The 15,393-nt window shown below is 44.0% G+C and overlaps 1 protein-coding gene across 4 annotated transcripts in view; it reads right to left on the minus strand.

Moving 5' to 3' along the window:
* Nucleotides 1–15,393, minus strand: part of GRIA1 (glutamate ionotropic receptor AMPA type subunit 1) — a 124,626-nt gene that overhangs the window by 62,600 nt on the left and 46,633 nt on the right. For 3 of the 4 annotated variants that reach the window (XM_074155587.1, XM_074155586.1, XM_074155585.1), the window contains exon 3: nucleotides 701–940. The exons of the other annotated variant lie outside the window; for it this stretch is intronic. In XM_074155587.1, coding sequence (XP_074011688.1) covers nucleotides 701–940 — 240 coding nt within the window. The remainder of the gene's footprint in view (nucleotides 1–700; nucleotides 941–15,393) is intronic. 4 annotated transcript variants of the gene reach the window in all.

Raw genomic sequence — 15,393 nt, forward strand, 5'->3', positions numbered from 1 at the left:
GCTGTGAATCACCCTTACCTCTGCACTGTCCTCCACAAGTCCATTTTGCTCTCAGCCTCCAAGCCTGGATTTTTAAAGGCATCTGAGAGCTAGGGAAATTAAGTCACAGAGCAATGAGCTCACTAGCCTTGTTCATGGTTTAGAAAGTTAGATAATATCTTCCAAGAGCCCAACAAAGGCTTTTGTTATTTTATATAGACAAATAACACTCACTAACACAAGGAATTTGGGAGTTTTCCAAGCTACCTGCCAGAAACATACACACATATCACAACTGGATGTGGGCTCATGTGAGACCTGAGCAGCTGTTGGTTCACATTTATAAATGTAGGTCTTAGTGGCCTTGAGTTCAACAGACCTATTCAATATGGGACCTATTTAAGATAAACAATTTCCCCATTTGAAATTCAAACCACTTACGCATTAAAAATTTCCCTTTTGTTGATGGGGTTCAGATCCGACCCTATGAACACAGGTATACTGTGTCAGGTTAATGCTTCATCTTGATCAATGCCCACCTTCAGCAAGAATGAATATTTAGAAAAGGAATAGAGAACAAGGAAGGCATAGGATGACCCTTCCCTTAACGACCCTCTCAGCCTCCAGCAACCTACAGTAAGATGATTTTTTGAGACAAAGGCTCCACTTAGACCACTATGTTTAACTGCCTGGTAACCCTTCCCACATACTTGTGACTTACCCCGGTCAGCATCATAAATATACACAAACTTCTGCCAGCTGTAGTGCTCAATGACATTGATGAGGGCATCCTGGAGCTCTGGGCGAAGCTGGAGGACAAACTGGTTTGATGTTTCAACAGGGAAGCTTGGTGTTATGAAGCAGACATGGAGAGCCCCGCAGAAGGACGTGAGCATGTTGACGGTCCTCCTCTCGTAAAATCCAAAGATGGCGTAGACGCCCTTGGAGAACTGCGAGCAGACTGGAGGAGCAGAGAGAAAGGTCATGAGGGCAGAAGGACAAGGAGGTTTCTCAGAGAAGTCACCAAAATAAATCTTTTCCCTGAGATAAGCTGTAGGTTCTCTGGACAAGATCACTTGCCTCGAGGCCTGTGGGTTGGTGAACACAACCTGTGAAGAGCAGGGCTTGCGGTCATGGGGTGCTCTGTGCATTTCCACAGACCTTTACCTTTACCTGAGATAGGCAGAAGGGACACAGGAGAACGAATTCAATATCGTCAGGATTTTGCTGAAGATTTTGCTGCTTCTGGGATAAAATGTGTTATCTGAACAAGGGAACTCCTCAGCAGAAAAGCACAGTGGTTCACCAAGCCATGCCTCCTTGGGATGACAGCTGTCTGGGCCCTGTAGCTGTTTTACTATGGGGGATAAAGGCTGCAGCTAGAGCTTGCTATTGTAGCCCCAGATGCATTCAAGGGGCAGAAGGAAAGCATTTGCATGACAGCACAGCCCTTTGTGGCCAATGACTCTGGGAGGAAACCATAGGTTTGACCTCAGAAGGTGGGACCACTCTGAGAGGGCATCTCAGCAAAGGTTCACCTAGGTTCAATACACTCATAGCACAACTATGAGGGAGCTTTGTCCCCAGGCATGAGCTGCAGGCACTGAGGTTGGAGCCTCTGACACCAGGGGTGTGTTGGTACTTGGGGACACCTGCCTGGCAATTTCTGGTTTCCTCACAAAACCATGCTGGGAAAGGCTGTGGGCCCAGTGAGGCAGTGGTGGTGGCCTGGGAGCTCTCCGTGACTAAGCTCTGAGGGTGCACACTGGGTTCTCCGTCGGATAATTGTGTCTGATCCCAGCAGCTGGCGCTGTGCTGCACAGGGAAGGCTCTTGGGTTGAAGCTCTTTTCAGAAGAGCATTTAATGAGATCGTGGGAGCTGCTGGAAAAATGCCTCAGGATCTCAGTGAGGCAGAGAGAGTTCACACTTTGGGTTGTAAAACTTAGCCCCTGAGACAGTCAGACTCATTTAATATCACCCCTGTTTATGGCACATCCCAAGTTATCATCGATAAATCTCTAAAACAGAGGTGGTGGCAGTGACAGCGTTTTCCCTGTGTCAGAACTCCTGGCACTAGTGTCTCCTCCCGTTGTCACTCCGACTCTGAAGACCTTTGGCTCTGACATTTATACTGACTCAACACTTCACACATCACTCGCCAGCCCCTCCCCCCAACAGAGTGCAGAGTGAGAAGCTGGATGTGACATTTTGGGGTCCCCTTGCAAGCGCTGTGAGCTGCTTGGGAATCCCTTGACCTGGTTTCTGCTGGTAGCCACCAGTACCGAACCTTCTGCACGTGTGACTGGAGACAACACTCCTAAACATGACCTTGCCTCATCCTTAGCTGGGCTCCATCCAAGCTCTAAGCCTGCAGTAGGGACCAGAAGTCATCCTCAACTGGCTTACTGCCATCCTGTGTAAGATTACCTCGTTCCTCACTTCTCTACTGCCAGCATCAAGTATTCAGAGGAAAGATGAAGAAATCCTGCTTCCTACCCTGCAAAGCGAGTCCCTGCTTCCATCTCAACACCAAAATGAAGCCAGATTTTTGAAACGACACAGAGTGTTGAGAGCTGAGAACCGAATCTCATGACACTGGCGAGATATTTTCCTTCCTCTTGGAGCTGACTCCAGGTTTCAATCATCCCACCTCAGAAGTTTGTTCCCAAGGTCACCCATCTTCTCTTCGCTGCTGAGTGTCTGTGGTCTCACACACCTCAGCACCCTCCTCCCTCAAGGGAATTTGTATTTCTGTGGGACAGGGACTGCTCACAAAGCCCGAACTGTGACGGAAATAAACCTCTCTTCTCTTTATTTTCACGGCAGTGCCTCTCTTTGCAATCAGCAATTGTGTCTGTATCAGCTGGAGTCACTGCCCTCATCATGAGACTGACACATTCAGGAAGAAAAGTAGCAGGCACGGATAGAAATAGTCTGAACATCATTTCCATGTGACTGGACCAGTGGGTCTAATGAACAGTGCGATATACCATATGTGAGAGATCAGAACATGATCTCTGGAGACCTGGGCTTCAGACTCACCAAATGATTAAAGTGACATTCTCGGGGCAGCTGAACAATCCAGCACAATTAATAATCCAGACAATAAACTTAGATGGCTTGCTTTGTTTTGTGTTAGGCAAGCCATGACTTCCTTGAATTTTATCTTCTATTTGAAATGAATCTATTATTTTTCAGATTTTTTTTTTTTTTTTTTAACTCTGTGGCTCAGTCACGCTCAGGCAGCCCTCCTACACTGTTCTGAGACACTCATCAATCCCAGCGTTTGAAACAGATTGCACCAAAGACAACTGGGAGAACGAACAGTCTTTATCATTAGTAAGTCTGGAAAGAACCCTGGCTCGCTTTGTACTTTCAGACTAAGAGAAGCCATGGACAAGGCAGATAATCCGGAAAAAAAAAAAGACTTGCTGAGGGTTACCACCCGAAGAACAACAAAGAAACTGTTGTGTCAATTAATCTGGAAAAATGAAAAGAGTGAGAACTGCAGCCACCTTCCTGGGACTGAACTTGGCATAATGTAAAAGCAGTGGCAGCAAAGGAATTTAAATTTCAGGACTATTTTAAAATACAGATGTTCCAAATGACTTCACCCAGCAAAACTAAAAAGAAATTACTTGCCATTTACTTAATACACTGAAATAGCTGGAATTTCTTTATATTTGTTTTAATTGTATTATTAAGCAAATTTATTAACAATTGTGTTCTCATTTGATTGCTTGCAACTTCCTAACAACATACTATTAAGAATTGTAAACCTTAACTAGAGGAAACAAATATTTTAAACTCTGTTTTTCTAGAGGGAAGGAAGCTTATGAGCTCCTCACCAGTCATTAATCTCTGACTGATGCTTTTCTAAAAAGATTACGAAACATAAAAGGGATAAAGATCGTGCTGGAATGGAAGGTCCAACAAGCTGAGCTCTGCTGGTCAATTGGCCATGATAACACCACATTTTGCAAGCTTTGTGCCAGCTACCTGCTGGGTGGCCACTGGCTGGCTTCTCCTACACAAGAGAGTTGCAGTTAATCTGGTAATTAGCTCAAGCAGTTTAATTTGGACAGTTCAGCCTCTGAAGCTCATTTCTGCAGGTGGGAAACTGGTTGAAACGCAACAGCATAGTTGTCTGCCTATCCAAGGAGGTGAGCATGAGTGAAGAGTGTTCACTTGGGTGTAAATGCAGACATTTGGGATAGTTCGCATGTGCTATGCTTGGCCTCTGGGCTGCACAAAGGGAAAGAAGGACAGAGAACATCTATTCTGGGCTGTAACTCTGCTATTATCTTACAACAAATTTATAATTAATTACAGAAAAGTTTTCCTCTAAACAAGCCCTCAGAAAATATAGTTAATAATGATTGATAACCATGGCAACTTCTACCTTATTCACCCTGTTCAGTCTTGTATAATTGATCACGTTGGGACTTTTGGCTGGGACATTCCCAGTGTGTCCTGCACCAAGCACCATGGACATCCCACATCCTTCCTTCTCCAGGCACCGGATCTTTCACTGAGGCTCCCTAGCGCTATTCCACAAATAAAATTAGGTAAAAACAGAGGCTTTAATTTGATTGTCACCTGGTTACACCGGAAACACAACCCAGCAACAACCAGCTACGCTTTGGACACAACTCCACAGCGCTTGTTGCAGCCAGGTGAGGCGAGAGCTCCTCAGACTTTTCTAAAAACACTTCTAGCTTACAGTAAAAATCAAAATAGCTTCGTAAGATTCCTGGTATCTAGTTAAAATGTGACTGATGTGGTAGAGCAAGCAGGAGGAGGCCTCCCCTCTCCCTTTGTGGAAAGGTTGCTGTTGTGGAGCTGGTGTGTCCTTGAATCCAGATGAGGAAAAAGCACACTCAACCGTGCTTCACTCACGCTTGAAATCCCCAGACTCTAGGATTTCTAGTCCTGCAATTTCTCTCAAGTTTCGCTTTTCATATGGAAATATTAAAGGTAAAGCATTTAAATCTAAGGGAGGAAACACTGATTTTATTGAAAACACATGCAGGATAAGACACCTACCCAGCAGCTGAAGACAGGCAGCTCTGACCACCTTTGCAAAAAGAAAAATACATGCCCACAACTTTAAATTGCACACTTTCTCTGCAGAAGAGGGAAGCAAAAGAGTTGGTTTTAGTCTATAGAAATTCCTGGGAGACTTTGTTTTTGGCCAAAAATCACAGAGAGAGTAGATGCACAAGACTGCACAAGACTGATTTCTGCACTCAGGAGGGCCAAGGATGTTTTGGAACTGGAGGTTTGATCCATGTGAAAGGCAGATCTCAGATACAGCAGAAATCTCACTTGGATTTTGGTAAAAGCAGAAGGGAAACCAAAAAGTTTCTCTTTGTCACCACAAAGAGGGGCTGAAACAGTCTCTGCATTTGAGGGAGGAGAATAAGAAAATGGGCTGCACAGAAGGACGGGAATAAGGATTTGGCCTCCAGGAGTGAAAATGGTGCAATTCTGCTGAGAATCTGTAAACACGACTGCAAAAAGGCAACTGCTCCCCATGGACACAGCTGGAGAAGAAGCCTGGTAGGAGATCCTGGCAACCGCTCATCTGCCATTTCCTTTAGAAGCAGAATTTTCACCATTTCACTGAGTTTAAGACTAGAAGGGGACATTAGATCATTTCTACTGACTTTCTGTATCTCATGGACCATTAAGTTTCACCCAGCTATGCCTGGAGGGAGCCAATAATATGGTTTAGTTGACTCTCAGGAGACTCAACTGCTGCGTGCCTCTGTCAGACAACAGAAGTAGCAGAGACACTGCTAATACCCAAAGTCACAAGAGCAGTAAAAAAACTGATTAAACAAAATATCCCCAGATGTTCCCCACAAACAACTCATGTTCTCTTTTGCAGAAGGACACAAAAACCCCAGATGGTCCCTGCCAGATCTCAGAGCCCTTCCCAACCCTGGAGGATGTCATATCTGAGGAGCATCCAGAAGGGAAGACACCGCACCCCCTCCAGGAAAGCCATTCCTACAGTGCTGAGCCGCAGATGTTGTGAGGATTTCGAGCAAACAACCATACTCCGAGCAAGCAGGGAAAGAAGAGGGCAATATGGAAATGTAGACTCCAAAATAAGAAGAAATCTTTGAAATCACCCAGTCCAGCACACACAGCGCTTACTCCAGAAACCAGATTAACATATGCCTTTTGAAAATTGCAAAATGAGTCTGGCCAGACTTTGAGTGTAATAAAATAGTCAGCTCAGTCTGCTGTCCTCTGTAAGCTGTTAAAGACTCGTCCTGCAATGCCTGCAGCCCCAATATCAGCGTGGCACATCCTTTATCTGCCCAAACCTGTCGGGACACAGAACTAAACCCCTCAGTTGCAGCAAAAAATACTTATTGACAACAGCGGTGTCAAGGAGCAGTTCCCACATGCTTTTCTTTGCTCACTTGGAGTATGTGTATGCACATGTGGGAAAGGAGGGGGGATGTGTATGCATAATTTATTTTTAGCATGCCCTGCCTGGAGGCGACCCTCACACGGTGATGGAGAACCTGACATCAGGTTGGCGAAGCCGGTGGAATTTTGATGAAAGAGCACTAGTGTCTGCTTCAATTAGGATCAGCTCAGCTTTCCTCCCAAATGTTTGTCCTCACAGCTCTCCAGTGTGGCGTAGGTGCCAGAGTGCATCTCTTCAGCAAATCCCAACGACAGCATGTTCCCACAGATTTTTCTAGCAGGGGAAAGCCAAACAGATTCTACACTCCCCCATCATTCCACGCATGTATTTAGCTGACAGCAGATATGTCCCGTATATTTGATCAACTGCAAATAAAGCTGATGTGATATCACAAGAAATATATGTTTCTCTTTCAAATATATAAAAGTCACAGAAGTGTGCTCCCTTCCATCATTTTCCTGCACTGAGGCTCTGACCATCTTGGAAGCTGGAAAGTAGTGTTGATTTTTATGTCAAGATCTGCTTTTCTTCCCTCATATTTAAACAATAATCTATGACTGAGAGCTGCTCATAACTGTTTATGCTGATAGCTTCAATTTTTTTAGTTAAGTTCACCTGTCTGACAAATAAGTCTTAGCTTGCCTGGCTGACAAATGATAACTTTCCCTTGAGGTCAAATTGGATTTGAGATACTTCTTTCTCGCATGCTGCTAAGTTTAAGGAAACGGAAATAGCATGGAGCTTTTGTCAACAAATATTAACAACATGGACTCTCAGTCGTTTAAGTGCACTTCTGAATTATAATCACAGTGGTGGAAGATATGGCCATGGGAAGTTGACTTTGACCTCTCTGTCAAAGGGACCAGTTGAAAATCATAGCTCTTCCATTTGTGCACTTCACATCTTGAAACCTCTTTTTCTGCTAGAGTCTTCAAATGTAGTTCTTATCCAGTGTACAAAAAGGAAGAGAAAATTCAAACATCAAAGGTCTTAATGGGGTCACTGAGCTTGCTGAAAAAAGAAAAGAAGGAAAACCAAGATGCTTGACAAGACTTTCCTTGTTTGCTTTGCTTGCTTTTACACATGTTGTTACTTTGAGGATTGCTAAGATTTTGTTGAATCATATAAAATTAAGAATTAAGTATATTGAAGGGTTTCCAGTTAATATTCAAACTATTTCTAAGTAATGGTGGCACTTTTAACAGGAATTAGGTGCAAATTCCCTACATGAAATTCCCTACATACTGAGATTGTGAGCATCTTTTAACAGCACCTGGACTAGAACCCAGAGTAGACATGGGTATGTATCAGCTGAGACCAGAGACTTCTGGGGTCACAGACTTGGATGTTCTGGAGAGGGAGCCGGAGAGGGACTCTTTGTCAGGAGATGTAGTGACAGGACAAGGGGTAATGGTTTTAAATTGGAAGAGGGGAGATTTAGATTAGATATTAGGAGGAAATTCTTTACTGTAAGGGTAGTGAAGCACTGGAACAGGTTGCCCAGGGAAATTGTGGATGCCCCATCCCTGGAAGTGTTTAAGGCCAGGCTGGATGGGGCTTTGAGCAACCTGCTCTAGTGGAGGTGTCCCTGCCCATGGCAGGGAGGTTGAAACTCGATGATCTTTAAGGTCCCTTCCAACTCTAACCATTCTATGATTCCCTTAAATAAAATGTCAGTTGACAGCTGTATTTTCTGCGTAGCCTTCAAATGATGGCTAACCCATGGAAAGAAAACAGACGCACTGCTGGAAAGGACACGATGCCCATCTCAAGCAGCATTGAGACTTTGCAAAAGCCCTTCTGTTGTTAGAATTAGGTTATTATTCTAATAGGGACAGGTTGGCTAATGAGGATCCTGTTGCTAACAGATCTTATGTGTAAAGGGAAACAGGTCCAGTGCCATCTCTGTTTCAGGTTTGTTATCTAATCATGACTTGGATCTTGGCTTGTGAAGTGGAGGAAGGTGACTGCCTTTCTCTGAGCCCCATCTGTTCCAGTCCCTTGGGTCAGAGACTGTCTCTTCCTCCATGCTCCTAAAGACCTAAAATAAGAGCATATTCTGAGCTGGAAGCACTGATGCCACACTCTCAAGCTGTGTAATTTTCTTGTTATCTACTGCTTTAATCTCTTCAGTGTCCCATACCAGAACCGCATTTTTCCACAGCACTTCCTGCTTTTGCAGCTTTTTTAAAACAGGAAAGACATGCAGAAGAGCTTTGGGGCCTGGAAACAATTCTGCATATTTCAGCTCTAATGGAGGATTTATTTTTTTTTTTTTTTTTTAATTTGAACCTTTTTAAAAAAATTCTCTTTTCCTACATGCCTGTCTGGCTCATTTCTGGGGTACATCTAGCTATCAAACCACAGCAAGCAAACCCAGCTGGATACAATCTTCTGAGATCCTTTTATGGCACATTGTGTCATTAAAAATCATCATATTTCATTAATGAAAGATATATCTCCTGCTCCTGGAGCCCAGGGATGGCCCACCAGCGGCTCTTGAGCCTTGCGTGGCTTTTGAGCACTTTGATGTTGACACACGTGCCAGAACTGTCAGAGAGCCTGTGCTGGCAGCAGGACTGCTGGGCAGTCCAGCCTTATGCTGTATCCAGAAGGAAGCAAGTGGAAAATGCTGGCCATGCTGGGTTGCCTCGGAGCAGCAGAAGGTCTTCAAAACCAGCTGCTGCCTCCTGCTCACAACCCTGACCTTGAGCTCCCCTGCAGCTCCCCTAGAAGGAGGGGGTGATGCCTCATAGGGGCCCCAGCCACAGATGGATGTTGCTGTGGGCCCCATGGGCTCTGGAAGACCAGCTATCCCTGTTCTCACCTCATCTCCTGCAGTAAAATAGAAACCCAAAAATCTGTCCTCATTGAACTCTCCATGTCTGAAGTAGAGTCATAAATATTAAAGCAAGATTACTACAAATGAAAAAGTGTCAGCGATACTATAAAAGGAGGCAAGGGATGAGGGTTGAACCAATTTTGCTTTTGCTGTTTTATTAGATGGCCTTTTGTATTAAATTGGTCCTTCTGCAGATAGTGCTACACTAGGAAAACTAAGTACAATATCACGGTGTAGCTTTCTGCTGGGGAGCATGAACAACAACGGAGGAAAAGAATAAAGCACCAAACCAACAGCATGTTAATACGGCACATAGCAAACTGCTCTCAGGTCAGCACAACATTTAATTCTGGGCTGTAAGAGCTGAATTATTAAAACAGAGTAAAAAGAGAGGAGTGAGTGGTGGGAGGAGAGAAGATAAGCAGTAGCAGAAAGCAAATGTGTCACATAAAGAAGAGCTCACTGCAGATGGAATATATTTTGTCTTCAATAGCTTCTTTTCTTTCCCTAATACATTATATCTGTTCAGGGCAGTTTTTCTAGACATTAAAGCCTGCAACTATCTTCAGTGCAAGCTTCAGGTTCTAATGAGGATTTTGCAAGTGCTTGTCCTGAAACTCTTTGCAGGTCACAATGCGAAAACCAGACAATGGACTTTCCCTGGAAAATTAATGTTACTTCCATTGGGGAAGGAGGGTGTTAATGTCTACCTCAACAACTCCTTTCTTTATCCCAATAATTGCAATTTTGCTCCCATGTCACCCTGCTTCATAAAATATCGGCATAGATATTCCCAAATTTTCTCTAGTCTGTGCTTTTACAGATGTGCCAGTTTAGAAGCCAAACTAATGTCTCCGTTTCTGATGTGTTCCCTGTGGCATTCCCGAGACTCGCGTTGTTGCCTTCAATTGGGAAAACAGTATTTTGGTAAATTTTCTCAGCTGTATTGTTCCTAGTTTCTTTCAGGATTAGTTCCTGCTCATAATAATATCTCCATTAACCTCTCCCTGAAGTCTGCTCCAGGCATGGAGTTCAGTTATGATACATATACCCTTCCTTCCGGGATTGTAATGAAGGTAGCAATCAAGACTGTTTTTAACTGCAGCTCCCTACCAGCCTCTCTCCCTGCCCCATAAACTCAATATCTTTTAGTTTTCCATCACAGTCCGACGTTGTGAGGTCTTGGCCATTTGTAACCTACAGGATTACTGCTTTACCACCCACTGAATTCCATACTCTAAATCACAGGATCAGGACCAAATTTTGTGATTTGGCAGGCAACTGAAGAACAGATTAACTTTCAACATGATTACTTCCATACAGAGACATGACTATGCATTTATCAGCAAGATGCACAGTCAAAATAGCTGTATTTGGAGAGCGGGTCTGAGTAGGAAGGTCTCATCTGGTGACCAGTGACAGCAGGAGAGCAGGTGGCCCAGCAGACCTCCTCAGAACTGGGTCTACACATGGTGTTTTCTGTGCCTGCTTTGGGATCTCAGCTCTTGGAAGTTCTGAGGTCCGACCTGCCTACAAAGCTCCCCTTTCTGCTTCTAACAGTTCTCACGGTGGCTTTAAACATTTCCCTTCCCAGGCACTGAGCTTTCGCTAGCAAGATACGTGACACGTACTGAAAGAATATGCCTGTTTGAGAATGACAAGTCACACACAGCAGTTTGGATCACAGCACTGGACAACTACACACCAACGCTCTCACGTCAGTGATGATGTGCTCTCATGCCTTGAGCCTGCTTCTCCGCATGCAGCCGGAGGTAAGCACCTATAATCCCTTCTCCTTTCTTCCTGTCTCTATTTTTTCCCCACTCCTGCTTCTAAATTTCCAACTTTTAATTGTTTTGTGCTATGGTGCATAAAACCTTATCCTTGCATACCACTGCACTAACACAAATAATTTTAAGGCTTTCTTGATAACATACTGGAAATTAACAACTTCGTTTATTAACACTACACCTTTTTCTATTCAAAGCAGCCAAAGAACCTGACAAAACACACACACGCACACCCTCTGCAACGATGCTTCCATGGTCCCTGGGCATATATTTATACTCAGGTGCAAGCACTGGGTTTCTTGGTCCCAGTGTCAGACCCCTGATGCTCTTCAGCCGACAGAGTCAGCTGCAGCCAAGCAAAGCAGGTGTTAAACTCTGTAAAGTCAGTTTGGGCAGGGTCCTGGTGTGCCCAGCTTTTAATTCCTCCTTTGGATGCATATGAAAAGAGACCTTTATTTTTCCTTAACTACTGACTCCCTTTCCTGATAGTGATTTTTTAAATTGACAAGAAAATCCCCTAAACAACCCCCTTTTTAAACATCGGGGTGTGTTGCCTTCAAGGAAACATAAGGATATGCCATATCCCATACACCTACGTAGGATGTGTGGGTATTATTATTAATTGTAATTGGCTCAGAATTACGCTTATCCTGTTATCCCCCACACATGGGTACCCACTATAGATGCAACTGTCACTCTGCATGTGTTTGTAGGATGCCTGGCACAATGCTACGAGGCCTCTGTGAGGTACTATAATGTATACATGTTAAATAGCAATAAAGAAAACCACTGAATAGCCTCCTCAGAGTAGAGAATTACCTTCCCAGCAGAGAGGAGAGGAGAGAAACAATACAGCTGGCTCACCACACAAAGTAAAATAAAGGATTAGGAAGGACCTAAATGGAGAGCTGGGAGAATTTTCCATAACCTAATGGATCTTTTCAGTAGTGATGATGTGCTCTACCTTGAAATATCTCCCAGCCCAGGAGGGAGGCTGGCTGATGCAGGCTGTCAGAGGGCACAGAGGATGTTTCCCTCTCGTGGTAAGCTATTGTTGTTTTTTCTGCCATTATTTGACTCCCTGCTCATTTAAAAATAAAAGGCAGAAGACAAAAACCACAGGGTACATTGTGTGGGGAAAGCATCACCAAGTTCACCTCTCCACAGGAATACAGTCTTACGGGTCTGGACAAAGAAGGAAGAACTTGCCCTTATCCAGGACAAAGCATTCTTCTTCAAAGAAAACCTCTCGCATACAGGAAAGAGCATCTTGTCCTTGGGGGCCTGAATTGGGAAGCAGTACTTAAACCCACCAGCTGTCTGACACGTTATATATAAACATTCACATTTTCTATAAATTTTCAAGGCTACGTTACAGGTATCTGCTGAACTAGCAAGGCAGGTGCTCCAAAACCTACATGTGCCATCGCTGCTCCAAAAGTGCCATCTTTTCTGCAGTCACTGGAGCCATTAGAATCTCCTGAAAAGGGGAGCAGCAAAGGTACAAGCCCAGCAAACTACACTCAGCATGCAAGGGGTAAGCTTCTCGAGCACAACCCCTTTGTGCTACCTGGTTGTATATTGTCTCTGAAAGCAGGAATGGTTTTGAAACCCCATTTAACACCCCAGCAAGGGCTGAGTTAGGTGCAGAATGACAAGATCCTTTGACATCTGAGAGTGCTGGCTTTCGTGGGCTTAAGTGCCTCCCTTGGTGGTTCTTTGCTATAATAATTTCTTGTAGGGTTTTTATTTTTCCTTTTCACATTAATGTTCCATTCCATTGTGCTCATAGCTTTCTTCAGGCCTACTTAATGTCAGGGGGAATATTACCATTTCTTCCCTGTCATTAGGACAGCTTTAATCCTGTCTGCATTGCAAGGGCAATAAATGATAATAGCTACCACATTTTTATTTCTGCAGTGCCTCTGAGCATCAGGTTTTTTGCAAAATCCCAAACAAACAAGTTTAAGCTTGGGATCTTTTAAACCTGGTGGGAGACTGTGTTGTCTGGGGAGCAGGAATGCAGAACTGTGACAGATGGAGAGATCTGGACCTATGGTTTGCAATTTTATGGTCTCTGGTGAAACTTCTGTGCTAATAGCTCGTTGTGGGTGGTGGAACAAACAGTTTACATGAACTGCATCTAGCTAGCGCGCCCAGATGGAGCTTCTTCGAAGAGGTGATACTTGTTAAACTGGGGCTGCAAGCAGCTGTAGAGGGCAGCTTCCCTCTCACAGGAGGTGGAGGCATCAGTGGGAATGGGGGAGCTGGGGCAGCTCTCTGCTCTACTGCTCCAACAAACCTGTGGATGGATAGACCTGGAACCCGTGTGAATGTGTCTCAAAACACCAAATATCAACCAGCTGGCTATCTAGCAAGACCTTCACTGGAAACACAGTGGAATCCAAGATTTTCCTAAAAAATCTTGGGTAAAATCTGTGTCATTTTACCAGCATGACAGAGGAGACTTTTACAGCTACAGAATTCTCCCGAACCTGCACTTAGATCATAAAAATCATGTCCCAAGCCGGTCCTGTGAGGAAATGAACCTCACAGGACTGAGGAAAGGACAAAGAGGTGGGAGAAGCTGCTCAGCATATCACCAATTTTATATAGTCACCTTGGATGCACACCTTTTGCTTAAAACACCCTTGGCAGTGAATTCCATTAATGTTAGTGGCAGGTGGCACCAAATGCTCAGGCACAAAGCATCATAATAACATCATCTAGAGAGACAATAACTTCAGGAAAGGCTTTTCTACTAGATGTTTCACTTGCAGAGCTTCATGTGTTCACAGGAAAGATTTCTGTTTGTGGAAAATACTAAGTCATTTTCTCTACATAGAGGTCAATGAAGATACCTGGAGCATCTCCGTTACCTTGAACAGCCTGCACTGCCAGTGGTACTGAGAAAATGGGAAAAATGGGATGTGTGCCTTAGGAGAAGAATGAAGGAACATCCTTAGTATTAGGAAAACACTGAGATCTCTTGGTTGACATGCCTAGTTACATACAAACAGCACCTTCTCTACTGATTTCCATTCCGGCAGAGTTTTTAAGCTCCTGAAGAAAGAGATTCTCTAGTGAGCTGTAAAGCAAGAGAGATCATGTAAAACACTCTGCATAAATGCAAATTGAGGGGAGGCCAGCCAGAGCGCAGGAAGGGAAGTTGTTAGAAACTTGGGGTCATTCATCATTTGGGAGCAATGACACCTCACATACAGATGCAGCTTCTGTCTCAAGCAGTTACTCAGTGTAAACCAAAGACTGTGACATGATTTAGGCAGCTACTGAGAAAACCCCACTGATTCTCAGCAGAAACTTTACCTGTAAAATATTATTTAGACAGAAAAGCAGCAGCAGACTGGAGGATGCTAATTTGTACCACTTTTCACAAGCTTTAGAGAGACTCTTTCACTATTCACCAGACTTTGCTCAAGACTTCTGTTGACATTGCAGAGAGATGCCCCTGGTGAAATACATTTGTCCATGAAACCAGAGTTGCTGGCAACCCCATGGTCAGGCAGGTCTTGAACAGAGAGATGACAGGAGCACCAGGGTTTCAAGGAGTGGAAACAGTCCTTGGATTTAACAAATATTGCGCAAGACAACTGAGCCATGGAGAGTTTCACACATCAGGTGTTAGATTTGCTTCCTACATGGAAAACTGGGGAAACTACACTGTGTAATGGACTCTAACAGTACATCTAAAGTAAGCATATGGATGGCTAAAGGTATCATTAACTTAATTAAGGCACCATTTATTCCAGAAGCCTCCAAGGGGAAAAACAGGTGGAACTGCTATCTACAAGAGAAGGTTTCCAGGACAGAGGCTGCTGCCATAAGTGGGCAAAACCACAGTAAAGACTTATTCTGGAAGAAACAAGGCAAAAGGAAATGTCTCTGGGGCAGATTCTTCTGTCTTTTGGTGTGCACAAGAAGCCAGGGGGGCAATGTAAAAGCCTGTGATTTACACCTCGGGGATTGTCTTTTCTAAACCAGTGAGGGCTGTGATTTTCTTCTTTCTGTACTGCAACCCACCTTATGGTGCTGAATGTGGCAGAGAGGAGTATGTAGCCTTCATTTTGAGTTCCTGACCTTCCTGTTAGAGAAAAGATTAATTTCCCTGTGAGAGAAATTATTTTTGGCTGCCTATGTTTAACACGGCAGTGAATGCCTGCAGTCATATTTCCTGAGCATTTGTTGTGATCATTCCTCTGCACTGCTAGTCCTGACAGTAGAGTGGTGTCAGTTGAGAGCCTTGGTAGCATTTCCAAAACATGCTTAAATGACTTAGTTGACTACTACGTCTCTTTAAAGAAAAGATGTTGAA

Source organism: Numenius arquata, chromosome 11, assembly GCF_964106895.1.
Source record: "Numenius arquata chromosome 11, bNumArq3.hap1.1, whole genome shotgun sequence".
NCBI classification, from domain to species: Eukaryota; Metazoa; Chordata; class Aves; order Charadriiformes; family Scolopacidae; genus Numenius; species Numenius arquata.